At 36.5% G+C, this 27,109-nt stretch overlaps 2 protein-coding genes across 3 annotated transcripts; one reads left to right on the top strand and one right to left on the bottom strand.

Annotated features, from left to right (window-relative positions):
• On the top strand, positions 1–13,002 carry mier1b (mesoderm induction early response 1b, transcriptional regulator). The gene is given in 14 exon segments (XM_030159603.1): positions 1–67; positions 834–858; positions 1,632–1,780; positions 3,914–4,099; positions 4,191–4,320; positions 4,420–4,487; positions 5,010–5,082; positions 5,234–5,385; positions 6,229–6,310; positions 6,415–6,509; positions 6,816–6,943; positions 10,063–10,190; positions 11,255–11,439; positions 11,441–13,002. Coding segments are annotated over 14 exon segments (1,542 nt in total). The 5' UTR covers positions 1–58; the 3' UTR covers positions 11,573–13,002.
• Positions 12,585–26,297, bottom strand: LOC115436696 (UDP-N-acetylglucosamine/UDP-glucose/GDP-mannose transporter-like). 2 transcript variants are annotated; one of them, XM_030159611.1, is made up of 13 exons: positions 25,893–26,083; positions 25,259–25,292; positions 24,735–24,821; positions 23,462–23,529; positions 20,994–21,065; positions 20,843–20,911; positions 20,651–20,753; positions 20,478–20,570; positions 15,855–15,922; positions 15,701–15,779; positions 13,921–14,003; positions 13,788–13,840; positions 12,585–13,717 (listed from the first exon to the last, which is right to left on the bottom strand). In XM_030159611.1, exons 1-13 carry the CDS (start codon positions 26,081–26,083, stop codon positions 13,707–13,709), a joined length of 1,011 nt encoding a protein of 336 aa, XP_030015471.1. In that variant the 3' UTR covers positions 12,585–13,706. The 2 variants fall into 2 exon arrangements, with proteins under 2 accessions (XP_030015471.1, XP_030015470.1); XM_030159610.1 differs by having other exon boundaries at positions 12,585–13,840; positions 25,893–26,297.
• Between the last annotated feature and the right edge of the window lie 812 nt (positions 26,298–27,109).

Here is a 27,109-nt window from a genome sequence, read left to right as displayed (position 1 = left end):
GGGCTCTTCATCCGGGTTCTTTCGCTGACCCCTGACGTGAACCCGCAGGATCGCAAACATGGCGGAGGTAGGAAAAGTGAAATAAATATTAGGAAAAATATAAATTTACCCCACAAGATAGTTGTTCAGTCGAATGTGTACTCTTTGTGTTAATTGTAGTTTTTATACACGAAATCACAAAGGAGCCGTCCGCAGTGCTAGACGGTGGTCTTTTTTTGACAGAAGCTTGTTTAGTAAACTTCGGATTTAGCTAACGCTAGCTTCGCTAAAGGTAGCTGCGGCGTTAGCAACGCTAGTTCGCGGTTTCGTTAAAGAGCACTTAACTCTGCACACAAATTAATTTAGTGTGGCTTGAAATGTTGCTGCTTTTACGTGGATAGAGACGTTCAGTGTGTTTGTTTTCGCTAACTGTTTCCAGGCTGTTAGGAGGATTAATGGGGTTGCGTTAGCCGAATATATAAAGGAGACTTAGCTTGCAACTTGGAATGTAAGTTAGCCAGTTGAGAAAATAAACTTAGTTTGCAACCGCGTAAATATTAACCTGTGAGTGAATACAGTGAATAGTCCTTGCTGTATTTATAGTATTCACAGTACTGAGGTGATATTGATATGTTTCCACAGGAAGTAGTACCGGTCTTTGTTTCTTTCTTTTTTACTGAGTAGCCTTTAGGGCACCGGGTCAGGCGCGCTTTTTCTTAACTCCCATTTACCCCCGATTAGAAAATCCTGTGTTTGTATACAGCAGCAAACTGTTTCTAAATGTATATGTCATGTAATGTTTGGCTCCTAAGCCGCTATTTAACGATATTATTTCGGTCTTTTCTGTTTTCCAGTCCTCCCTCGGCAATACGAGCCCAGGTAAATGAAGTTTGAAGATTTCTGATATGTGATAGATGCAAAACATTTCATTCGAGTTGAATAGTTATAGAAATCATTATTTTTTATCCAATATTCAGTGTATTTATATATGATTATTATCAGAACTTTAAAATTACACAATGCATTTTTGGTTAAATAGATAGTTGTGGGGGAGAAGATTTAGTATTTGGGTTCCAGTGTGTCCAGGAAAAATGCATAGATTACTGAGTGGATTTTTCAGCTAAAACACAATCTAATTTTAGCTAGTATGAAACTTTAAAACTTAAGAAAAATGCATTCAACAATTTTATTCACTTAATTATGCAGCTCTGATGAAAATCATAAATCAGTTTTTATGAATGTAAAGAATTATTGATACACTTGATAATTTGACATATTTTCTGACAGGATTATCAAAAATGCTGATTTTCATTAATAGTTTATGAGCAAAGTCCTCAATGTCTTCAGCCATTTGACTAAACTTTTTTTTTTTTTTTTAACTCAAATTTGTTTCCTATAGTGTTGTGTCTATACATTTGATTGAGTGTGATTATAACATGGTTTTCTGTCAAATTTTTAATTAATGGATTCACCAGGTATCACCTACTTTATAATACACACTATATGTTGAAGTGCAACCCTTGTCATATCACCAGATTTTTCTCTTTCATATTGTGTTGTGTTGTTTATTTCAGACCCAAACATCAGCAACGTCTTCTGTAAAATAATTGTCTTTTTTGCCTCAGATATTTTGCTTTCATGAACTTTTACAGGAGGTTCAGCAGGTTCCGATGACCATGATTTCGACCCATCAGCAGATATGCTTGTCCATGACTTTGATGATGAGCGAACCCTGGAGGAAGAGGAAATGTTGGAAGCATCAGATGAAACCAATGCTAATGAAATTGAGGATCTAGCACGGGTGAGTTTGAAGCTTTTAACACATCTCAGTATTTGTGTGTTTTTGGAAAGTGAAATTTAATTCAAGAGGTGGTTAAGGATTTAAGGGCAACAACCATGAACTGCATTTTTCTGGTTTGTACACACTTTGCCTTATGGTATAGTATCTGTAGAAAGCATGTCTTTTCTGCCAAGTTTTTATTATCTTACAAATAAAGACAGGAACCTGCCCCAAAATATGTTGTGAAAAAATCAGTCCTTACATATAGGCATCACAATTTTGAATAAACTCCAAAAAAATTCTCCGGAAAATGTGTTTTATTGGTGTTAATTCAGTTAATAGAACAAAAAAGAGGAAACATCCTCAAAGCTAATGTTGCACAATGTGGAAATCATTAGTTTAATATCTTTTGGCAGTGAAGAGGAAAGATTTTGTCATTTGATATGCCATCACCTGGATTAATTTTTTTTTTTACATGTGGCTATCTAGTTATATAAAGCACAAAAACACCCAATAGGGATATTACTATTGAAGTTGCTGCTCATTTCCCGTCTTAATCAGATACAGGCAGACAAGTTTTCACCTGTTTTCTATCTCAGTGTAGCAGCTTGATGACATTTTATGATCTAAATGACCTGGTTGATCAATTTTATGGCAGTTTTAGGTTACACTGCTTCTTTTTAGGGCCTTTTATGTTGGCTAAGATGCAGCTAAACTAACAACTTCATGTGAGAGATTCAGTCTGCTTCTAGTTTATAAATCAAGAAGAGAGATTTTAATATTTTACAGAACTGAAAGCTGTTTAAAAAGATTCTTCAGTTTTTCAACACCACTGATAAACTTGGAAACTGCACTCCTTAGCCTTTTCTGATGAAGACAGTGATACATTTATGGGTTGTTTTGTTGAAAAGGTTTATGGTTTCAGATCCTCTATAACACACCTTACCTCTTCAGATGGCACACCCTCATTGTTCAGTAATTTAATCCTATTTCCTTGACAAATTTGCTCGATGTTGTGTCACATGTACTTATCCTCCCACAACCATGACACTCAAGCAACAAATGTCTGAAAGATGAATTACAAGTCACTGTGCCATGTCTTCTCTCTGTTGTAAATGTCCTCAGGTTCTGTCCAAGACTATTTTCAACCTCTTTTAAAGAAACCTGGCCTTGGTTCAAGGCAAAGAGTTGTAGATTAAAAAAAATCAATGAAAGGCTGTTGATAAACACCTACTAAAAATAACAGGAGACAATTTCATCCTCCTCCCATCTGTTTTTTTCTGAAAGTTGACTTCATCTTTGTAGAAATGCAGATGACACTCCCTGTTAGAATGAGAGACTTTATGGTCCCTTAAAAAGTCTTAAACATCTTGAATGTAGTTTTTTTTCTAATATGTTTATGTAAGATATTAAATTCTGGAATGATTTAGGATTGGGTTTTTTTTGAGGGTTTCAGCATTGCATGTTTGCAGTTCAGGCTGTGGTGCAAGCAGATGTTTCTGTTTGTTATGGTGGTCAGTGTATCAGATTACATTTTATGATGTGTTTCACTTCATCAGAGTAGGTTCTACAGCTTTTATTGTGGTAAGATTGGAAATTGTGGACAGTAGATGCAGCAGTTGTGTAAAACATTAAACATGTCATGTAAGTTCAGACTCGATGTTTGTATTTTAGAACTTTAATAAGAATGAGCAGAGTTCATAGTCTTCGACTGCAGAAACTGGTGTGTGAAACATTATGTGTAATATTAATCATAACTTACTCTTAGATACTGGCTGTCCTGTTTTGTGAAAACCCTCAAAGCAAAAAAACAAAACACAAAACAGGGTTTGTGTTCATTCATTTGTCACACAGAGAACAGTGTGGGCTGTTAATACTTCCATTAGAGAAGTGGATGTTAAAGCACTGATCTCTTCTCTGTGTTTTTTATCTGTGAACTGGAACACTCCAACATCCTATCGGTCAATGTCACACAAGAGTCAGAACCTGCCATGGAGAATTCAGTCAAGTTAGATTTATACAAATAAACTTTTATTTGTCTGTGTGAATTTGTTAAATTTAGAAGTATGAAAAAATCTTAAAAGGCATCACATTTGCACTTAAAGTCACCCTATTTAGACTGATACTTTACTTCTCTCATTTTTCTTTAAATAGGAGGGAGAGATGCCCATTCATGAGCTTTTAAGTCTGTACGGCTACGGGAGCGGTTCACCAGCAGATGATGAAGAGGAGGAAGATGAAGAACCCGAGGAAGACGACGACGATGACGAAGAGGATGAGGAAGAGGACCTTGACAATGACGAAAGTAGTAGAAGTACAGGGGAGCTGAAAAGAAATGAGGTATGTTTGTCGTCATGAATCTTTTCAGACACATGGGTTTTGCTGAATGTTAATTAAATCATCGTTGTTTGTAACCTTTAACTGTGTGCAGGTTGAATTGGTAAAAAACTCGTCAGGACCGGGGGATGAAGTCCAGGCAGTCTCGGAGGTTCGCACTCGACCAGTCAGGTCCCTCGGTACAGCAGAACTGATTCGCCCACAGAAACTAAAATACTTTGAAAGTATGTATTATCTGATTTGATCAATTATACGTGTTTGTGCCTGTATTTGAAAATGTTAGTGTTTAATGTGAGAATAACTGGTATTACTTTGTGTCTCAGGTAATAATGATGCAGAGGAAGAGTCAGATGAAGATGAGGACTATGTTCCATCTGAAGACTGGAAAAAGGTTTGTAAGAATCTTATTGTCAGTGTGAGGCCATGAATGAAACCCTGAATAAATGTGTCATAACAAAAAATGGATGGGTAATTTTTAAATAAAAAATAACATAACATTTATTTTAATGTAGGTGTAGAGTGTAAACATCAAACGTAATTATCAAAAACAAAATGTTTAACTATAATTATTCAAGATTAGGGACACATGGATGTGTTGGTATAAGATGTCATTTCACTGAAGGCAGCAGTCACCTGTTTCATAAATGTGTGTGATGGATTTTTACTCATTTAAAGAAAATGAGTGTGACATTGGCCTGAAAGTGTTAGCCAAATCTAAAGAAGGGGATTTAAAAAAACCCCAAAATGAACAGAAAATAACATTGATGTCAGAATCAGCTATCAGCCACATTATTTTTTCAATATTGTACTGTATAGATCTAGATTTTCACAATATATTTTGAAACAATAAAACAAAAAAAGTAATAAAATGTTATTTACTTCTGACTTTGTTTCAACTGTTTATTTCTAACAGGAGATTATGGTTGGTTCCATGTATCAAGCAGAAACTCCAGTTGGTTTGTGTAAATATAAAGACAATGAAAAAGGTAAGATGAAAACGATTTATCTGAACATGTCCTGTAATACCCTCTATATCCATCATTACGGATCAGTGATGTACATTGTGCTTTAACAATCTGTAACATTTAGATTGTCTTTTCTGACACTTTCCCCCTTTTCTTCAAATCCATCCCATAGTTTATGAAAATGATGACCAACTTTTGTGGAACCCTGAATGCCTCCCTGAAGGAAAAGTTGTTGAGTTTTTAACGGAGGCATCGAGGCGAACGGGAGAGGAGAAAGGAGTCGATGCGATCCCAGAGGGATCTCATATCAAAGACAATGAACAAGTAAGGGCAGGGTATTTTGGTTTGTTTCAATGTTTAGTTTTTTTCTGTGTTTTCATATCAATAATGGAAAGACCTAAAGTTGTGTGAAAGGGTTGACTGAATATGTGCATTTTGTTTTAGGTATGCTCATAAGCACTTTTCATTTAGTTCAAAGAAATGATTTTGATAGACTCATTTAGTGGAACCTAACCCTTTTCTGCTTATTAAAAGTAAAGATTTGCTCAATTGGATCTGGATGTTATTTGGCAGCTGCTGAAAACATCTTTTGTCTCACAGAACACAAGCTTTTTGACTCTTTTGAACATTATATTATATTCAACCTTTATTTAACAGGGAAGTTCCTTGAGAATAAAATTTCATTTTTAATGGATACACTGATACAGTATATTGGCCAGTCTTGGTGTTGGCATATAAGAGTGGCAGATATTTACCTGTCATGTTATTTTAAAGGTTGATTCATAAATTTGTTTGAATCCATGTTCATTCAATCATAATGTGATGAGGAGTTGATAGACTTTTAAATATTATGTTATTTATAAATTTGTAAAAAAGATTTTGTTAAGTGTTGGACAAATAATGACAAAAATAAAGTATCAGCTAATGGCAAAATATAATTTTATTTATTGGTATTGGCCTTCTTGGTAAAGAAGGCTCATTTATCCTCTAGTGAATCCTATAAAGTGTAGAAGTTACAATATGTCGGTTACAATTGTCACCTTTTTCATGCACCCGAACATGACTTTTGGTCTTTTTATGTGAGTTGTGGAGAGCATGTAAAATATAGATGTGTAATGTGGATGTGTGTTTTTCTTGACTAACATGAATGTGTTTGATTCTTCTTAGGCTTTGTATGAACTGGTGAAATGTGAGTTTGACACAGAGGAAGCTTTAAGACGACTTAGGTTTAATGTCAAAGCAGCCAGAGGTGAGTCGTCTATGCTGAAATGTCCTGTGTATTTTGATCTAATATGATAAAATATGTCTATTTTTAATTATGTGCGACATTAACTCTGTTGTTCTGTGTAACAGAGGAGTTGTCTGTCTGGACTGAGGAGGAATGTAGAAATTTTGAACAAGGACTAAAAGTTTATGGAAAAGATTTTCATTTAATTCAGGCCAACAAGGTAAGAAAATATATCAACCAGTGTTCTGCATTCTACTGTATGTGTCTACCTGACCATATTGTCATCATATAACTGATAAATACACATTTGTTTGTGTTGTGTGTTTGCATGTATTTGGCTGTTGGATGCACATGATTGGAACCATATTGAACATAAAAACTAAATGTTACCATTTTACAACATCACATGACTCCTGTTGTCACACACTGTAATTCCATGTGTTTCCTATTTGAAATTGTACTGACCTAATTTCTTCAGACAATGATAATAATGGTTATTTCATGTCTGCTGAATTAAATCTTTCAGGTGAGAACTAGGTCTGTAGGAGAATGTGTGGCCTTTTATTACATGTGGAAGAAGTCTGAGCGTTATGATTTCTTTGCACAGCAAACCAGACTTGGGAAAAGGAAATACAACCTTCACCCTGGTGTCACGTAAGTATCTTTTGTAGAACATGTTGCAAATATTGCACCTTTTTAAATGACTTGTAAACTTTTGAAGAAAACATAAATAACTAGAAGCACTCGGAGAGCGCAGACCTCCGCCAAGGCTGATCAGTGGCCCCCCCACCCCCGATCACCACCAAAATTTAATCATTTCTTCCTTATCCCATTTCCAACAAACCCTGAAAATTTCATCAAAATCTGTCCATAACTTTTTGAGTTATGTTGCACACTAACGGACAGACAAACAAACAAACAGACAGACAAACAAACAAACCCTGGCAAAAACATAACCTCCTTGGCGGAGGTAAAAATAGAGTAATTTAATTCTATGCTCAGTGCAGTGATTTGGTAAAAAAATGCGGTTTGTTCAGAGAAATGTACTTTGGAAGTGCAAATGAAGCACGGCATTGAAACCTCAGCAGCAGTCACTGTTAACATTCACCTAGGGGGAAAAATCAGACCCAAAAATGTACATCTGACCTTTTTGATCTCACTCACATGAAGTCCAAAAAAAGACTAAAACTGGCTGACTATTGCAGTTATCCTGCTACTTCCCTTCCTCTGTGTTACTGTTTTCCTCCCACATGAAACAACAACCTCAGAGCCGGAACTACACATAGTTAACTTATGTGTTTTACTTACAGTTTTATCTTGCAGGGATGTAACAATTTTACAGGGTTCCTGCAAAAATCTAAAAAAAAAGTCTCAAAGACATTTGTGATTAGGGATGCACCGATTGCAAAATTCTTGAATTAAAACTGTTTTGGCTGATAGCTAATGCTAATATTGATGCTGCTTAATGTTTCTGTATTTAGGCTTTTTATTCTCCCTTAAAGCTGTGTATGAGTTTCATCATCAATTTTTCATCAAATCTGTAAAACCTGACTGATAGCCTAAGGGTGTATTCACACCAGGAAAGTCCGATAGTTCACTTGCTTTGGTCTGGACCAAATTTTTTTTTTTTTTTTTTTTTTTTTTAAATTTGGTGCGGTTCGTATTCACACTGTACATTTTTGTAAGTGGACCAAAATCTGTAAACAAAACCACGTGTGCTGAGGTCGTTCATCCATTGGACAGAAATGAGCAGTGTCCATTAAAGCGCTCAGTCCAAAGTGAAAGGACAGAATCGTGGAAATTTTGCGTGCTGTTTTTGTTATCGTCATAGTGGTTTTTACAGATGCAGACGTCTGCACAAGTGTTTGAGCAGCAAGAGCGTTTGATGCAACGTCAGGTTTACAGTATTGTAGAACTCATTTCTCAATGACGAAGACACAGGGCAAGACAGCTATGGAGGACAGCGCTCATGTGTGCACATCATGTTGTGACTGTTGGTCTGATTCACGCAAGACAGAACAGGTCTGAAGTGTGAATTCTGCTAGTATGTGAAAAGACTGTTCTCCAAAAGCATTAGTGCTCCGTACTGCTGACCTATGCGTATCTATCCTATATCACCGTTGAGTTTAGCCAGGGACAGAATTCCTTAACGCAGGTAAAGTTTGCTGGGGGTGATGAAGTCGTTTATTATTTTTTATTTCAAGCACAACAGACAAATCTAACCGTCATCCTAATCATTCTCTCGCTGAACAAGCTGAAAACGTCGGAGTTTTTCTGTGTCCTTTCTAGCAGCTGTGTTACATGCACATCTGCCCAGATGTCCAAAAGGCAGCGTGTCCCTTCCGAGCTCCAAGTTTGACCACAGCTCATTTTCAGCTCCGTAGCCTATCCTCACTCTGAGCGCTTCTCTGGTAAAACTCTGTTGTCCATAATGCTCGACGCACGACAGGAGCTCGTTAGGTACAAAAAACCCAACTGTGTCGGATCGGGTCCGGCCTGCTTTCACACCTCAAACGAACCGCACCAGGGTTCATATGGAACCGCACCGAGACCACCTCTTCAACTGGGTCTCGGTTCGCTTGTTTGGTCCGGAACAGAGTTCGGTGGTTTTTATTCACACCAGCCCAAAAGGTCCGAACCAAGGGAGCAAACGAACTCTGGTCCGTTTTAAACGGACCAAACAAGGCAGGTGTGAATACACCCTAAGTAATCCGTTAGTCTTTCCGTGATTACGCATGTGAATCACTCACCTCATAGTGAAGAACTTCGAAGTGTACTCCACCACAAACAGTCCATTTGTTTACATACCAAACCGAAACCTAAATGAAATCGTCATTCGGGTTTTTTTGGGAATTCCACGCAACCGCAGTAGCAAGAAGCAAATGAAGCCATTTCCGTGTTTGTTGCTGTTGCGGGCATACTGCGGCTGCGTGGAATTCCGAAAAAACCCGAGTGACTGTTTTGCTTTGGTATGTAAAGAAATGAAGTGTTTGTGGAGTACACTTAGAAGTTCTTCACTGTGAGGGGAGTGATTCAGGTGCGTAGTCATGGAAAGACTAACAGATTCATGATACTTAGGCTATCACTCAGGTTTTACAGATTTTATGAAAAATTGGTGACGAAAATCATACACAGCTTTAATGAAGAAATCTTCATTAAAAATATAAATATTATAGTTTTAGCCCTTTAGCTAGTATCAATATCAGCTGATTTTATGAATGCACCACAGTTTTATTTAGCAGGTTAAATTTAATACATTGGAATAATAAAATAGTGCAAAAAGCTTGTTGTATTATGCAAGACCAAATATTTTCATTATCTGTCTGATAAGAATTGGGTCCAAATGAGCAAATCTTTACTTTTAAGAAGCAGCAACCAGAAAAAAAAGTTTCAGGCAAACCTCAAAACTGCTGTAAAAAGTCTCTAATTTTGTGTTAAATTCAGTCCAATGAGACCGGATGTGAAATGGGTCTCAGCGTATATTCATTATTGTCTAAATGTCAGAAATCTCACTTCCCTATGTGTGAATCTTCCACCAAAACAAGGTTCAACAGCACTATTTTACAAAGGCACAGTCTCTGCATCCTGAGTTCAAACGATTATGTCTGGTTTCACTAAATACCGAACCAGACTGTTTCTCCCTGTTTTCAGCCTCTGGATCAGCGATAACCTGAAGTGTGGACAGAGGTCTGACTGTGCAGGATGAGGCTATTTTCAGCCACTTACCGGGCCGTGGTTGTGAGTAACAGGTGGTGCGTTTCATGTGTCAACAGAGACTACATGGACCGGCTGCTGGATGAGACGGAGAGTGCAACATCCAGCAGAGCAGCGTCGCCTCCTCCCACCACATCCAGCAGCAGCACCAGCCACTCGGAGAGAGAGGACAGCAGCAGCCAGAACGGTACGAACAACACAGACGACGACGACGATGGAGCAGGAGAACACTGATATAGCGTCCAATTACCTAGATGATGTGAAACTATCGCCAAAAATGTTACCATGACAACAAGTGTTATCAGTCTGCATTGATGTTTATCGCAACGAAATTCCAGTCATCGTCTCTTTGTAGTTTAGTCCTGTCTTTACATTCAGAACTTAACAGAAGTCTAACGGTAGAACCTTCAGAGCAATAAATAAATATTTTTTCAACCTCAGATAATGAAGTAAAACAGCAGATCATTGAGGAGATAAACCCTAAAGACAAATAACATTTTTAATTGTGGTAACTCTTGCCACATAAAATTATATCAGTCTCCAAGAAAAATATCACTGTATAACATAACTAAAAATTGTATTACAATAAAGGTCATTATCACTGAGCTGGAAGAAATATAACAGTTAAAAAGTAATTTTTACTTTGTTAAAAATTCAACAACAGATGACATAAACGTCCAAATTAAAGCAGCTATTTTGATGATCTTTTTATCAAGAAAAACACTTAACATCTTCCAATTCTGTCTCCATAAATGTGAATATTGTGGTTTCTTTCCTCTTCTATGACTCGTATCACTTGAAAACTTGTGAGTTGTTGTCTTGTACTTCGGGGAAAAATACTTTTCACCAGGGCAGCTGTGGCTACAGATGTAGATTACCGCCACAAGAATGGGAATGTGAGAGCGAATGAATAATGAATCAATAATATAAAGCGCTATAGAAATCTAATCCATTATTATTATGCGATTTTATGGACCAAACAAGACAGCAAATTGGAAAAAGTTGTCATTAGTTGCAGCCCTAAAATAATAAATACCAGCATAAATAAATGTGGATCACTGAACATGAAACCAGTGGTGAATTTCCAGGAAAATGCACGTTTAATTTTTCTTTGAGCGTCAGTGTTGTCCATCAGCTGCAGTTGGAGTCATGTTGTTGGTCATGTTTTGTCTGAACCAGTTCATTCAGATGAATCTGTTCTGTTGGGGTTTGTTCATCAGGTCTCAGACTTACCTCTCCATGTCTTTACAGGTATCGCGGGTCACACTTTGAGCCACACAGTAGACGGTACTCCGTTACCTCCAGCAAATCCAGTCAAACCCGAACCTCTTCAGTCCAACGGCCCTGCCCATTTGGTGGCAGAAGCCCCGCCTCCCATTTCAGACAACAACTCCAACGGCTGCAGCCAGCCCGGCGCCCCCATCCACGACAGAAACTGGTTCTCTGGAGCCGCCGCTGGACCACAGAGACCCCGCCATGGCCCTCGACCGGCCCGCTAAGAGGTGCAGGACTGAGGCAGAACCGCTGGCCGCGAACGAGGTGGAACCGTCGAGAACGCAGGAGAACTGAAGCGAGTCGAGTTCTAGAAAAGACGCTAATATGAGGTGACGTTTGTTGCTACTTCCCTGTTCACATCCCGGGGCAGGACGACGACGACGACAACTTAAACCTGTTTGGCCTGAGAGCAGAGACTCACTGACTCTCAACGAGGTCAAAGGTCACTGAAAAACACTGTTTTAAGAACATAGCCAATGAACTGCAGTGGCCTGGTCTTGCCCCGCCCCCTCTGACCATCCATGTACCTGCTGCCTGCAAAGCTCATCCCAAAGCTCCTCCATGTCCACCAAAACATCTTCCATCATCTTATTCCCTTTTGGAGACTGACTCAGAAGATCTTGCCAAGAATTTCTTTCTTGTATTTGTACTCAAAGAAAATAAATCACCTGTGATATTTTTTTACTCAAGAGATATTTATATTTTTTAACTAAAAAAAAAAATCTATGTTGGGTTTTTGCTGCCCAAGCCATTTAAGCATTTGATGAAACGGGACATGTTTTAAACAAGTATGTACTTAAGTTGTCAAAACGAGGCAAGGTAGGCAAACACGAAGAGCAGATCGGTTCCGGCACCAGGTCGGTTCCGGCACCAGGTCGGTTCGCTGTTGCACTTTGATTGTATGTTCGTCTCATCTTTTTGATCAGGAGTGGTATCGAAACCCAGCAGAATTACACTTTGACTCCTTCACTCCTGAACCCGCTCTGGCCTCGACTGCGGCTCTGACCCTAGAAATAAACCAGCCGGTTTGTTTGTGTAAAGCAGCTGACATCAGTGATGTCCTGTATTATAAGTCATCATGTAGAAGATCGCTGTATTTTTGGATTTTCATAGTCAGTGCTTTGCTCAACACTTTGTTTTTACTAGACAGAATGTCTGTGATTTTTAATGTAAAGTTTGTATAGATTTCTTACCTTGAGCAGTTGGTACATTTTGATAACTATGTTCATCTCCGTATTTTCGGGTCTTCCTCGTACATTGTGATTTTTGTTGCTCTGAGATGTAACAAACAAGTAGCCATTCCTTTTTTTTTCTCCTCCATCGGCAGCCCTTCCTACGCTCATATCATTCTGTAATGTTTGTTTAATCCGTAAAAAGCTCTTTGTGATTCAGTGCAGCTTAACTTTAACTGTCTCTGATCAGTTCGTGGCGTCACAGTTCTGGACTCCAGCAGTTTTACACCACGGTGTAGTCAGTGTGACCTGGAAGACCTAGTTTTATTTTGTTTTTTTTGGTACAGTAGCAGCTTAATACCTAAGTGTTTTACTTTGTATCCCAACTGTCATAATTATGATAAGTTTGTCTCAAATAAAGTCGATCCATGTAGTCCTTTCTTTTCTTTTGTTTGGAAAATCGTCTCTTTTGTTTTTCCTCTGTAAATGAAGTGTATTCTAAGACTGGCTATGAATGGAATAACATTGGTTATATTTAATAAATGTATTAATAAATTTGACTTGTGTTATGAGTTTCCAAACTGCACAAAACAGTCTTCAAAAGTCTATTTACTTGTAAAAACAGAAATCCTGATAACAGATAGAGACTGCGATAAAAATGTGAAACTTAATTTTTATTCATTAAGTATAAAAATACCACGATTAAATTTGATATAAAAAATTATAAAATATTTAGGCACTTTATCATAATCACAGTACATTTACCAGTTAATAATTATGTCTTTAAAAAAACTGATGTTTTACCTATTGAAAATTTAAAAAAAATTGGTTTAAACTAGGGCTGTCAAAATTAACGCAGATTAATCCATCATGATTAAGCCGATTAAAAATTTTAACGCAATTAACCCATATGCACTGCAGAATGATGCATTTGGGGCAGTTTGTCCAAGTAGAGTTACTGTCACGTGCAAATGAGCAGATGATCCGTTACAAAGATACAAGTGCATATATATATCCTTCTTTCTCGAGTTTGTTTGCTCATGTAAAATGAAACAATTAATATAGATTAAAAAATTAATGATATTTAATCGTGATTAATCGAAATTTATCAACAGCAACCCTGTGATTAATCTGATTCAAACCTTTAAACGTTCGACAGCACTAGTTTAAACAAATCCGTCCGTATCCACTCAGTGTTCCCGCGGCAGATGTAACATGTATGTGGAATGTCGATCGTCAGGATGAAACTTGAAGATTCACGCCTTTTCTGTTAAAATCAGATGCAAATAATTACCTTGGGCATCGACTGTGATTCACATTAATCCAACTGTTCTTACTCGTTTGCTCCTGTGTGAAGGTGATGTAGGAATAAACCAGGCTACCGGCGATGCTGACAGAGGATAAAAGAAGAGGGTCAGTAAACAGAAAACAGTAACCGACTACATCTGCACAACAGTGGGACTGTTTTACCTGATGTTTAGACCAAGGAAGTTAGTCCAGGTGAATATGTAGTCCCCCCCGAACACCATCCCAATGTAGGTCACCAGGATGTTCTGCAGGAATCGCACAGGAAGCCAACACACACACACGGAATTACGTTAGGTTTGTTTTTTTGTTTTTTTTGCAAAAGTCAACACATGAACCACAAAATCTCTAATGGGTCAAAACACAGTATTGTCTCATCAGAGACCGAACTTTAATTAATTAACATTCCAACATTTATTTCAATATTAAGTAGCTCCTTGTTTTGGATAATCCCTTATGGTCCAACTAGGGATGTAACGATTACCGGTATAACAATAAACCGTGGTAAAATTGCCAACGGTTAGTATTACCGTTTAAATTCTAATTATCATGATAACTGTGTTTGATTACCGCACTTTCAGGAGAAAAACGCCTATGTAAAGATCTGCTTTTATGTCAAACATTTGAGTATAGTTTTAATTTATTACAATTTTGATTTTCTATTCCTAATATTTGGAACCAATATTCACTTTTAAAGTCTTTGAAAAAGTTCATTAAGCATCTTTGTGTTATTTATGCAATAAATTATATACATTTTTCAAATCGGATTTTATATATTTTTTTGTCCTTTTATGTTTTTATAGTAGGTTAAAGTGAAAAAATAATAGACAGTTGATACAAATGAAGTTGTTCTGAAAAAAAACAGATCCCAAACATGGGTATAGTAAACATTTGTTTATATAGTATATAAAGGCAAAATCAAAAGGACTGAAAAACGGACAAAACAGGCTCAGACCGCTAAGGGTTAATATTTGAATGTTTCTGCAACAGAAGGAACATCGTGCCAATTATTTGTTTTTTTTGTTGTTTTTTTTCAAAATACAACTTGGTTAAATTATTTCAGTGTGTGTATTAGTACTTTTTGAACATTTTGAGCACAATTTCAACAATACCACGATAATAATGATAACCGTGATAATTTTGGTCACAATAACCGTGATATGAAATTTTCATGTCGCTACATCCCTAGGTTCAACTAAAGCAAAAAGAAATTTAAAAAGAAAAGATGTGGGTCATTTAGCAACACTAATCTGTCAAATTGTCTCTAAAATGTCCCGTCAGAGAGATTTCAAATACCGTGTTTTGACCCTAATACAAACAAGCTAAATATGACACATTGCATAAAAATCTTGTAATTAAAGCACTTTTGCATGGTTACAGTACACACTCATTCATAATCAACACATATCATTAGCTTCATTGCATAAGATAGAAAAAAGATTTTAAAAATTCTTTAAAAATTTTAACTTTGACCTACTTTTCCCAAAATATAATCAGATCTATTCTGGGTCACTGGCAATCTATAAACCCAGTGTGGTATGAATTCAGCTGATAGTTCTGCAGCTAGAGTGTTAACAAACAATGAAACAAACGGAACCAAAAACAAAAACAATAGTCCTTGCCTCCCCCTTGGGGGCAGGATAATAATGTTAATTATTTTAGGAAATTTTACTCAGTGAAGTGCATTTATACTCCTACAAGATCAATACAAATAGGAGGAGAATGGATGTTTCTGAAAAAAAAACACAAAGCTACATCTTGTCATTTAATACAATAACTGAATAAAACAGTGACTTGGGTTTATATTTTTGTGCAGGTAAAATCACAAACTGATTGTAAAGCAGAGAAAATTGAATTTATATGTTAATATTTGGTACAAGTGTTAATGTTTTCAGAGTCAGAGATGCTTCAGGAATCGGTGTCTAAAAACGCCGTCATGACTCACCTTGATGCAGCCCACTATGGTGGTGGTGAGCGCTGAGTTGTACTGAGTACAAACCATGATGGAATACATTAAAATAAACCTGTGCAAGAGAAGGAAGCAGATTTAGACGAGAGAAAATCATCTGTTCAGACCTTATGTAGAAACAGGAGTTTACCCCATGACACAGGAAAGCACAAACTGCACAACAAACAGCACGTCAGTCCATCCAGCGAAGTCCAAACCCTGCAAATAAACACACAAACAATGACCAGTCCCAGCCCTAAACACACACAAACAGAGGCTGGATTCATAAGGGGTTTAGACTCATCTATAGAGCGATACCAGAACAGTTTAAAGGAGTTTTATGTTGTATTTTCACTTAAAATATTCAGAAATGATCTTAGAATGTTTAGAATAAAGAGTGTGGTAAGATGTTAGTGTATTGTGTTCAGAGTTGTCAAGTAACAAAGTACAAATACTTAAGTAGAAATTTTGGTTATCTATACTTTACTGGAGTAATTATTTTTCAGACGACTTTTTACTTCTACTCTTTACATTTTCACGTAATTATCTGTACTTTCTACTCCTCACATTTTAAAAATAGCCTCGTTACTCCTATTTCATTTCAGCTTGTTTTCATTCCGGCATGTCATCGTTTAAATAAATAATAATACAAAAAAAAAATATCAAGATAAATGTATTAACACTATGTATTATATAGAAAATATCTGTGGAAGTAAATATGTCTCATCAGTTTTAATTATAAAAGCCATTGAATTTCTAGCCCTGATTTTTTTTTTTTTTGCATTGAAATTAACTGAATTTTTTGTCTCTGAATTCAACTATGTACATACATTTAGAATAAAAAAAAAATTCAGATGCAAAAATTCCGAAGCAAAAAATTCAGAAGCAAAAATTCCGAAGCAAAAATTCCAAAGCAAAAAATTCAGATGCAAAAACTCAGAAGCAAAAAATTCAGAGGCAAAAAATTCAGAGGCAAAAAATTCAGAAGCAAAAATTCAGATGCAAAAAATTCCGAAGCAAAAATTCAGATGCAAAAAATTCAGAGGCAAAAAATTCAGAAGCAAAAAAATCAGAAGCAAAAAAATCAGAAGCAAAAAAGCTCAGATCACACATCTGCGCTAACCATCTTCCTGCATCGGCATCACTTGTCCAACCTAACGTAACTCGATTGGCTGGCCGTCGGTTCGACTTGAGATAGAATGGATTGTTTATCCTTGGTGTCCCGGATGTGTGATCAGAATTTTTTTGCATCTGAAATTTTTGCTTCGGAATTTTTTGTATATGAATTTTTTTTAATTCTAAATTTATGAACATAGTTAAATTGAGAGACAAAAAATTCAGATATTTAATTTCAGTGCAAAAAAAAAAAAAAAATCAATGCTAGAAATTCACTGGCTTTTATAATTCAAAATCTGATGAGAGATTTACTTCCATAAATCTCATATTTTGTGCTTTTTTTTTTTTCCAAATAAAGTAAGTGGCATCACATATTCAAACTGGCATTTCAATGGTTAAAATCCTGAAGCGTATTGAACATTTGGTAGTTTCGAGCACAGCTGAAGTGGATTAAGACATTAATGCAGACAAATATTAATATATGATGATTTCATAGCAGTATTTTTTGTGCATGTATATTTTCAAGGCTCACCAGAAGGTTAGAAATTAGACAGATGCACAAGCGTTAAGTGGTAGTAGGTGTGACTTTTGGGTAAAATAAGATGATAAGATTAAGACATATCCTCTTGAGACCCAGCAATGCATTTTGTCCTCTGTAGGGGACAAGAGTTTCGCAGCTTAATTTAAACCAAAAATGCTTTCCACTGCAAAGGACATCCCATACATTATGCATTATGTTACATTATGCTGTTTCCAATCACCATAATTATTTAACGTAAAAAAGCCAAAACTTGTACTTTCCTGGGTCTCAGGAGGACATGATGATTTCATAGTTGTTTTTTACGTGTGCATTTTTGTCTCGAGGGTCTCCAGAGGGCGCAAAGAATGTCTGTATATCACATAATAGACCAGTAAAAGTCACTGACATTAGATTCAAGAAATATTCAGGCAGAATATTCATGCCCTAAGCTGCAACACAGTCAGAATGATCAAGGTCAAGTTTATTTATATAGCACATTTAAAACAACGCAAATTGCCCAAAGTGCTGTACAAAGTTATAGATAAAAATACAAGATACGCTAAAACTAGTGTAAATAAGACTAAATATAAGATATCATTGCTGTTGGGTGGAAACCTCTTATGTCCCAAATGTTTCAGGAAACTGGAAAAAATAAATATATTCTAAATAAAGGAGACGTAGTCACAAGCCATTTTCAACAATTTTCATCGGTTAAAGATTTCTAAAATTGTCAAGCCAACATGAAAACTAACAAATAGAATCATTTTATGACAAAAACAGGCGGTGCCAGGCACAACAAACCCCGCCCCTTGCACATATTGTATCTTATTTTGGCATCGATCCAGCTGATGTCATCATGTCTGTGTGTGTGCTGATGTCAGCCTCTATATATGTGCCAAATTTGAAGTAAATTGAAACAAAATTGATGTTTTTATAGATATTTGAAATTTCAGCCATTATAAGTAAATGGGAGAAAAAAACATTTTAAAAATTCATAAAAAATTTTAACTTTGACCTACTTTTCCCAAAATTTAATCACATCTATTCTGGGTCACTGTCAATCTATTATCTCAATTTGGTATGAATTCAACCAATAGTTTTGCTGCTACAAACATTTGAAATTTCACCCATTATAAGTAAATGGGGAAAAAAAAAAGATTTTAAAAATTCATTAAAAATTTGGATTTTGACCTACTGTTCCCAAAATGTAATCACATCTATTGTGGGTCACTGGCAATCTATAAACCCAATTTGGTAAGAATTCAACCAATCGTTTTGCTGCTACAGACATGAGAAATTTTGCCCATTATAAGTAAATGGGAAAAAAAAAAAAGACTTGAAAAATTCATACAAAAGTTAAACCTTGATCTACTTTTCCCAAAATTTAACCACATCCATTGTGGGTCACTGTCAATCTATAAACTCAATTTGGTAGAAATTCAAACAATAGTTTTGCTGCAACAGACGTGTGAAATCTATTCCGTTATAAGTAAATGAGAAACAAAAAAGACTTGGAAAATTCATACAAAATTTAAACTTTGACCTACTTTTTCCCAAAATGCAATGACATTTATTCTGGGTCAATGGCAATCTAAAAACTCAGTTTAGTATGAATTCAACCGATAGTTTTGCTGCTACAGACATTTGAAATTTCACCCATTATAAGTAAATGGGGGAATAAAAAGATTTTAAAAATTCATTAAAAATTTGAATTTTGACCTGCTGTTCCCAAAATGTAATCAGATCCATTCTGGGTCACTGGCAATCTATAAACTCAATTTGGTATGAATTCAACCAATAGTTTTGCTGCTAGAGTGTTAAACAAACAAACAAACAAACTGAACCCAAAACACTACCCCTTGCCTCACCTTCGGGGGCCGGGGTAAAAAGACCAAAAATGGACTTACGAGGTTTCCATACAGCAGCAACAAAATATTAACCCTTTCATGCATGAATTATGAGAACCTTAGTCAAGGTTTTTTTTTCCAGAGGATTTTTATTCCTCTTTAGGCATGAAAAAAAAAAACAAAAAACAATGCGATAGAATTATTTTTATGAACCTATTTTTCATTAAATTACAAAAATGTCCACTCAGCTGGAAAGCGTACGTTAAATTTTTGAAGACACATATATTTAAAACTCATCGTCATAAAGTGATATATTGTGTGACAACTATGAAATAAAAAACATTTTTAACGCAGTTAATCTCATGTTTTCTCACATTTTATCATATTCTAATAGTACTTATGGAGATAATATGCAAAAAAAAAAAAAAATACAAAAAAAAAAAACAAACAAAAAAAAAAAACTTTTGTTTGAGAAAATTAGCAGTTGATTTCCACTCAAACATGTTAGTGCAGATCAGGTTTATCAAGAACAGTAAAGTTCCAGTAATGGTCTGAGTGTCAGTGTAGATGATGCATGAGCGTCCACTGTGTTGGTTGATATCCTCCTGAGACCCAGGAAAGTGAACATTTTTAGCTTTTTTTACATTAAACAATCATCTTGACTGGAAACTGCATAATGCAACAGTTTTTTCAGATACATTTCTATGTTTATGTTTATGCATTTGGCAGATGCTTTTTTTCTAAAGTGACTTACAGGGGAAAACCAATTAAATCACTCAATCAATCGAATTTTATTTATATAGTGCCAGATCACAACAGAAGTTATCTCATGACACTTCATATATAGAGTTGGTCAAAACCAGACTCTAAGCCACTTTACAGAAACCCAACAGAATCCTCCATTTTTAAAATTATTTTTATTTATTTATTTTTTAACGGAATGTCCTTTGCAATGAACAGCATTTTTTTTTTTTTGTAAAACTGTCAAACTTTTTCCCCCTACAGAGGACAAAATGCGTTGCTGGGTCTCAGGAGGACGTGGAACTAAAACAACTTAACCCATAAATATACAAGAGAACAGCTGGAGAATATCTGTCCACTGGACTGACCACTATGCATGAAAGGGTTAAAAGTGATACACAATAGTAGGATAAATAGCACCTAAAACACAACTAATGTTCACCAAATCACAAAAGAAAAATGACTAAAATGTGCAAAAATGGCCTGAGGTTTTTTTTTTTTCCCAGATAAGATAGTCTGGTTTTATGACAGAACAGAAAATCTGTCTTACCTTCTGCAACTCGCCGACATAGTAAGCGTAGGCCACAGTTGGGAGAATCATAATCACAGCGTTGTAGTACAGAAGGCCGTATTTGCCGAGCTCCTATGAAAGCATCAGCACACGATTAACAAAAATAACATCTGAACACTCTGCTGTGGCTTTAGTCACTGTGCTCTGCTAACCTTGGAGTCCAGTTTCTGCTTCATGTACGCCCCGCTGGCCGCCGTCAGGACGTTATTTAACATTATAAATATATATCCCTCCAGGTCGAAGGCCAGATCAGAGCTGAAACACACAGGGCACGTCAGAGAATGAGATGAACTATGAATAAACCCTCGCAAATGTCAGTGCGTTTGGCGTTTTAACCATCTCACCTCGCAGCAATAAAAGCACCAAAAATCATCGTAAACACAGTGGTCTTTATGGGAGTAGAGAATGTCTTCCTATACGAGAATAGAAGAGGCTTGAGTTTTTACAGTTATTCATTTGCAGTTGCATAAATATAATTCTGAAATGTGGACTTACTTGAGCAGGATTCCCTCAAACACCATGGTGAGTAAAATACTGAACCTCCTCAGGACTGTGAACATGGGTAAACTAGGAAAACACAAAGGCTGGGTTTTGTACATAGAAATAAAACTGGTTTTGTACTAAAGTGCTTGGATGCTACAGAAAATGACAAATTAAAGAAAAAAATTGTTGATTTTTTTTCTGCAAATAATGAACTGCAGCAATAAGCGATGGCAGATATTGTATTAAGAGGCTGATTTTACTATTTTATTTTATTAACCCTTTAACCCCTGAGGTGTCTGTGGGGAGCGCTCTGAATGTACAATTTATTTAATATTCATAAAAATTCAACTGTTTACTCAAGACGAAAAATTTCCAAACGTGCTGATAGAATAGACCTTGTTCTTTCCATAGACATGTACACTATATTGCCAAAAGTATTGGCTCACCCATCCAAATAATCAGAATCAGGTGTTCCAATCACTTCCATGGCCACAGGTGTATAAAATCCAGCACCTAGGCAGGCAGACTGTTTTTACAAACATTTGTGACAGAATGGGTCGCTCTCAGGAGCTCAGTGAATTCCAGCATGGAACTGTGATAGGATGCCACCTGTGCAACAAATCCAGTCGTGAAATTTCCTGGCTCCTAAATATTCCACAGTCAACTGTCAGCTGTATTATAAGAAAGTGGAAGTGTTTGGGAACGACAGCAACTCAGCCACGAAGTAGTAGGCCACGTAAACTGACGGAGCAGGGTCAGCAGATGCTGAGGCGCATAGTGCGAAGAGGTTGCCAACTTTCTGCAGAGTCAATGGCTACAGACCTCCAAACTTCATGTGGCCTTCAGATTAGCTCCAGAACAGTGCGCAGAGAGCTTCATGGAATGGGTTTCCGTGGCCGAGCAGCTGCATCCAAGCCATACATCACCAAGTGCAATGCAAAGCGCCACATGCAGTGGTGTAAAGCACGCCGCCACTGGACTCTAGAGCAGTGGAGGCGCCTTCTCTGGAGTGACCAATCGCGCTTCTCCATCTGGCAATCTGATGGACGGGTCTGGGTTTGGCGGTCGCCAGGAGAACGATACTTGTGGGACCGCATTGTGCCAAGTGTAAAGTTTGGTGGAGGGGGGATTATGGTGTGGGGTTGTTTATCAGGAGCTGGGCTTGGCCCCTTAGTTCCAGTGAAAGGAACTGTGAATGCTTCAGCATACCAAGACATTTTGGACAATTCCATGCTCCCAACTTTGTGGGAACAGTTTGGAGCTGGCCCCTTCCTCTTCCAACATGACTGTGCACCAGTGCACAAAGCAAGGTCCATAAAGACATGGATGACAGAGTCTGGTGTGGATGAACTGGACTGGCCTGCACAGAGTCCTGACCTCAACCCCACAGAACACCTTTGGGATGAATTAGAGCAGAGACTGAGAGCCAGGCCTTCTGTCCAACATCAGTGTGTGACCTCACAAATGCGCTTCTGGAAGAATGGTCCAAAATTCCCATGAACACACTCCTAAACCTTGTGGACAGCCTTCCCAGAAGAGCTGAAGCTGTTATAGCTGCAAAGGGTGGACCCACGTCAGATTGAACCCCATAGACTAGGAATGGGATGTCACTTAAATTCATATGCGAGTCAAGAGGAGGATGCTCAGTGCACCCCCCACCACCTCTGTAATGGGGGGTAAAACACAGAGCAGTGAGTGAGTGAGACAGACTCACTATAAAAAAAGTTTTTTGTTTTTTTTTTTGGGTTTTTTTTTGTTTTTTTACATCATTTTTCTTGAGGTTTTTTGTTTTTACTGTCGTTTGCAGTATTGTGGTGATTTTCCTTTTGTTTTTTGTTTTTTTTTTTAATGTGTTTTAACCAAGTTTTGACCGTGTAACTGCTTTTTGGAGTTCAACCAGGAGCCAAAAATTTCGAATAAAAGAGCCCCAAAACAAAAACTACTGGGCCAAAATTCAAACACTTGTCATTGTTCAGTGTGTTCCAGTTCACAGTTCATGTTCAACATCCTAAATCTCTTATTGATGTACATTCTGAGTGCCTTATTTCGTAAAAATCTGTCTAACTTCAATTCCTCTCTCAGTCTTTTTCTGTTATTTCCACTCTGTTGTGACCCTAAAACACACATTAAAGCAAAACCACTGAAGAAAAGGAACACAAGCACATACTCACAACAGCTTTTATGACACTGAAACAGACGCAAATTCACAGCAGCACGTTTCCCTAGAATAATGTCTCAGGGGTTAAAGGGTTAAAATTATTACTGCAAATGCAAGTATTTTGTTAAAGAGGGGCAGAAAATATAAGATTGTTCTTCTTTCTGCTCCTTTTTATTTATAATGTGGTCAATTTGCTGATATGTAAAAGCACATTTTCTTATTCTGTGTCTTAAATAAACTAAAAAAAAACAAAACAAAATTAAATAAAACATGATTCAGAAGGTGTCAAAAAAGGGGAAATGAGTGGATAACAAGCTCTAACTTGAGTCTCTGTGTCCCAAACAGTCCTGATATCTGGTTTCCAACGTAGAGAAGAGGCAGAGGAAACATCTACAACAACAACAGACACAGAATATTACTAAGGTTTGGTCTTATAATTTAATGATCTAATTTACTCCAAGTACAACCCCAAGTTCAAACTGCACGTTAAATCACAAATAAAACCAAAAGGCTGATCAATAAATCATCTTTTTACCATGCTAAGCTGCCGTGTTTGATATATTAATCTTACAGTGTACAGGAATTCCAAAGATCTGACTGGACATGAAATTTAAGCATCATTTTCAGGTTGTAAAAAATTCACCCAATGACACATATTTTGCAGGATCACAGATGTTTTCAGACCCTTAGGTGTTAAATATATGATCAACAGATGTATTCACTGTTGTGCAGATTCTGTCCAATACTGATGGAGTCTTTCAGTATGTTTTTTTGTGTAAATTCTGGCATTTTCTTCCTCTTAGTTTCAGCTCATACAGCTTTAAAAGATGTTCAGGGACTGAAATCATTAAATCGTGAAAGTTTCAGGTGTCATTTTCTTCTCCCATTCTTAAGCTGTGACACATTACAGGGTCTTCTTTTTTTGAATTTTGTGTTTTTAAATTTTCATCTGTTTTTTTTTTTTAATATTATTTCATCTAGATACATCTTTTCATTACATGTTGTGCTTTACTTACTTATTACTTTGACTGATTTTTAGCCCAATAATGCAACTGCCACAAGGTTTTTGCTGCAGCCTGAGTGTCGAGAATGTGTCTATATTTACAAACGAAATGAAGTCGACCAGAACATGAAATATGAAATATACTGTTTGCAATTAACCAAGTATATTTCAATATTACTCCTATCGTTACCTCTGCCAGGAGGTATTGTGATTGCTTTGCTTTGTGTGCATGCATGTGTGTTGGTTTGTTTGTTAGCAAGATAATTTAAAAAGTTATGGATGGATTTTCATGAAATTTTCAGGAAATGTTGATACTGGCACAAGGAAGAAATAATTAAATTTTGGTGGTGATCGGGGGGGGGCAGATCTGTCTTGGCGGAGGTGTGCGCTCTCCGAGTGCTTTTCTTGTTTTAGTTTAATAATAGTACATTTATTTATAGGCACCTTTCTTGGCACTCAAGGACACTGTACAGTAAAACAGTAAAACAGGAGAGTATAAAACAAGCAATAAAGCAGAGTAAAAAATAAAAGGCAGTCTTGGGGTTGTATGAGAAGTATTTAATGATCTTTGAAATAAAACTACTCCACTCACCTTCCGTGGAATACTTAAATCCATATCTGGAAATGAGATAACACCCAACATCTTTCCAGTTCTCAGTACTACGACTGTAGCCAGCATCTGTAAAAGCAATGAAGAGTCAAACCAGAGCTGATGACAGACATAAATACACATCAGATACATGCAATCAGACAAGACATATTCCCACTAATACTTACATGACCCATCCTTGTTCCTCCATATTGAACATTAGACATTTCAATTGTTTATAATTTCCTGCAAAAAAGGTAAGGTCTGTGCCACAGCACTCAGATGCAAATTTTTTATCTTATTTTCCTCACGTCTTGGCTGATTTTCTTTAGATTTTCTCTTCCAAGTCATAACATCAACTTCCAGAAACTTGATATGTAATTAGACAAATAAAAGCCAATACTAAAAATGATCTCCGCTACTATTTATCCATAAAGTGTAGCCAAAGAGTGAGTAAACTTTAGCCTCAACTGTATCAGGGTGTGTTTTAAACATTATCAGTGACTAAACTGATGAGATAAACTTACTTGGCCAATTCCAACACATGTTGATGATGGAAATCTGTAACGAAAAGAGACAAAACAGCTCAAAATGCATATTCACATCTGAGATTGGATTGTGTGTGGGTTTTTTTTTTTTTTTTTTAAATTTTTTATTTTTAATTCTGACAGGGGATGGATGACGATATAAGGATCTTTAGGACCTAATATGTGTAACATTGAATTAAAAAGACCTGAAAAACATCATAATATTCACATTGCCCCACTCTACTTGTAAGTGCCTAACATTTATATTTCAAGTTACTTTTTTACTAATATTACCCAATTATCTGACAGCCAGACAAGTTATTATTTTTAACATTTCTAAAAACAATACTTTTCTAATAATGAAGCATAGCATACTTTTATTCTATGAAGCAGAATACATGGTCGTATCTAAAACTGGCACATCATTAAAATGCCTTTACACATTTAACATGCAACACCTTAACTCAGTTAAACTTAGTAACTTGAGAGAAATAACTACAAAATGAGAAGCCTATTTTTACTTAACACCTCCTGCACTTTTTGCACAAAAAACATCTTAACTAGTATTAATTCTACCTCTGAAATCCACCTTTTTCTTATTTTTTTAACCAGATGTTGTACTTTGCACCTTTACCTGTAGTTGGTGAGGACGCTTTTGTTTACAACCACGATAAGAAATGAACTGACTCCGTAAAACGCCGCTGCCAGCAGCTTTAAAACCACTCCATTATCCCCGGATGTGGCTGGTTTGGGTTTGGAGGACGCTCCTTCAGCTGACAACTTTCTGTCACCGAGGTCGTGTGTTCGTTTGTGGACCTGTGCCATGATTTACAAATGGAATGACACTCAGATACCGGAAGTCGGTAAGTCGTCAAGCACATGCGCAGAACGGGCTCAACGCGGAAGCTATTCCGGAAGTTGTGAAGTATCACTCAGCTGCACAGGTGAGTAAAAAGGACTGTTTAGTTTTAGTATAAAATGTTAAAATAAAGGTGTTTATGACAACTTTATGAACTTTGGAGACTGTAATTTGATAAATGCGTCTTTTTAAAGGCTCAGCTAGTTAAATACAGGGTTCCTACAAGTTAAATTTAAGACTTTTTAAGACTACTTAGAACAGAATTTAACAACTCTTTTCACAGCCTGACTCCAAGAATTTTGGGAAAATGTATTTATTTACTCCAACACCTTGATTCCCACAATTTGGAGTCATTTCTCCCCAGGGGCTATAAAGTTAGCAATAATTAGTTCCTAATTTCAATATAAATTGGTGGATTGAAACAGGTGTAACTGAGTCGACTAACTTTACTTTTTTTTGCAAATTGTACACATTTAAAAACAATACAGCCAACAAGTTTATAGCAACACAACTTAAGACCTACCATATCAAATTTAACACCTTTTAAAGACGTTTTAAGGTATTAAATGAAGATTTGTAAATTCAAGACTTTTAAGACTTTTGAAGACCCTGCAGGAACCCTGTAAATACGATTTGGACAGTTTTTCTTATTCAAGCATTGCAGTTAAACAGGTATGTTTTATGTAACACTGGTTTTTCAGTTAACTCTGTCTGTCTGCATTCAAGCATAGGTTTAGAAATGTGGACTCCACCAAAAATTAAAAAAAATATCTTCAGACAGAAAAATCAAATAGTATAAATGGAAGTCAATGTAAAAGAAATTAAAAATACCTGCCAAACCTTTAAAAAACCCAAACACTTAGCAGTACTATCAGGCTGCAATAATTGTATCCATATGTACCTGATAAACTAGAACTTTGGAGTTATTCAGCTACAAACTATGCAGTTTAGTGCAGCTACTTCAATGTGTTGAGTAGCCTTTTTTGTGTTTA

This window comes from Sphaeramia orbicularis, chromosome 17 (genome assembly GCF_902148855.1).
Source record: "Sphaeramia orbicularis chromosome 17, fSphaOr1.1, whole genome shotgun sequence".
Taxonomy (NCBI): domain Eukaryota; kingdom Metazoa; phylum Chordata; class Actinopteri; order Kurtiformes; family Apogonidae; genus Sphaeramia; species Sphaeramia orbicularis.
The sequence above is the reverse complement of the archived record's forward strand: the minus strand, read 5'-3'. Positions and strand labels throughout refer to the sequence as shown.

Bases quoted from the DNA above. Each gene is read 5' to 3' on its own strand.
- LOC115436696 (XM_030159610.1), bottom strand. From the start codon at position 26,083: ATGGCACAGGTCCACAAACGAACACACGACCTCGGTGACAGAAAGTTG. The intron at 21,066-23,461 runs GTTAGAGCTTGT...GTGTTTTCCTAG, and splicing joins TTTGGGACACAGAGACTCAA to TTTACCCATGTTCACAGTCC. The intron at 20,754-20,842 runs GTGAGATGGTTA...TGTGTGTTTCAG, and splicing joins GGTGCTTTTATTGCTGCGAG to CTCTGATCTGGCCTTCGACC.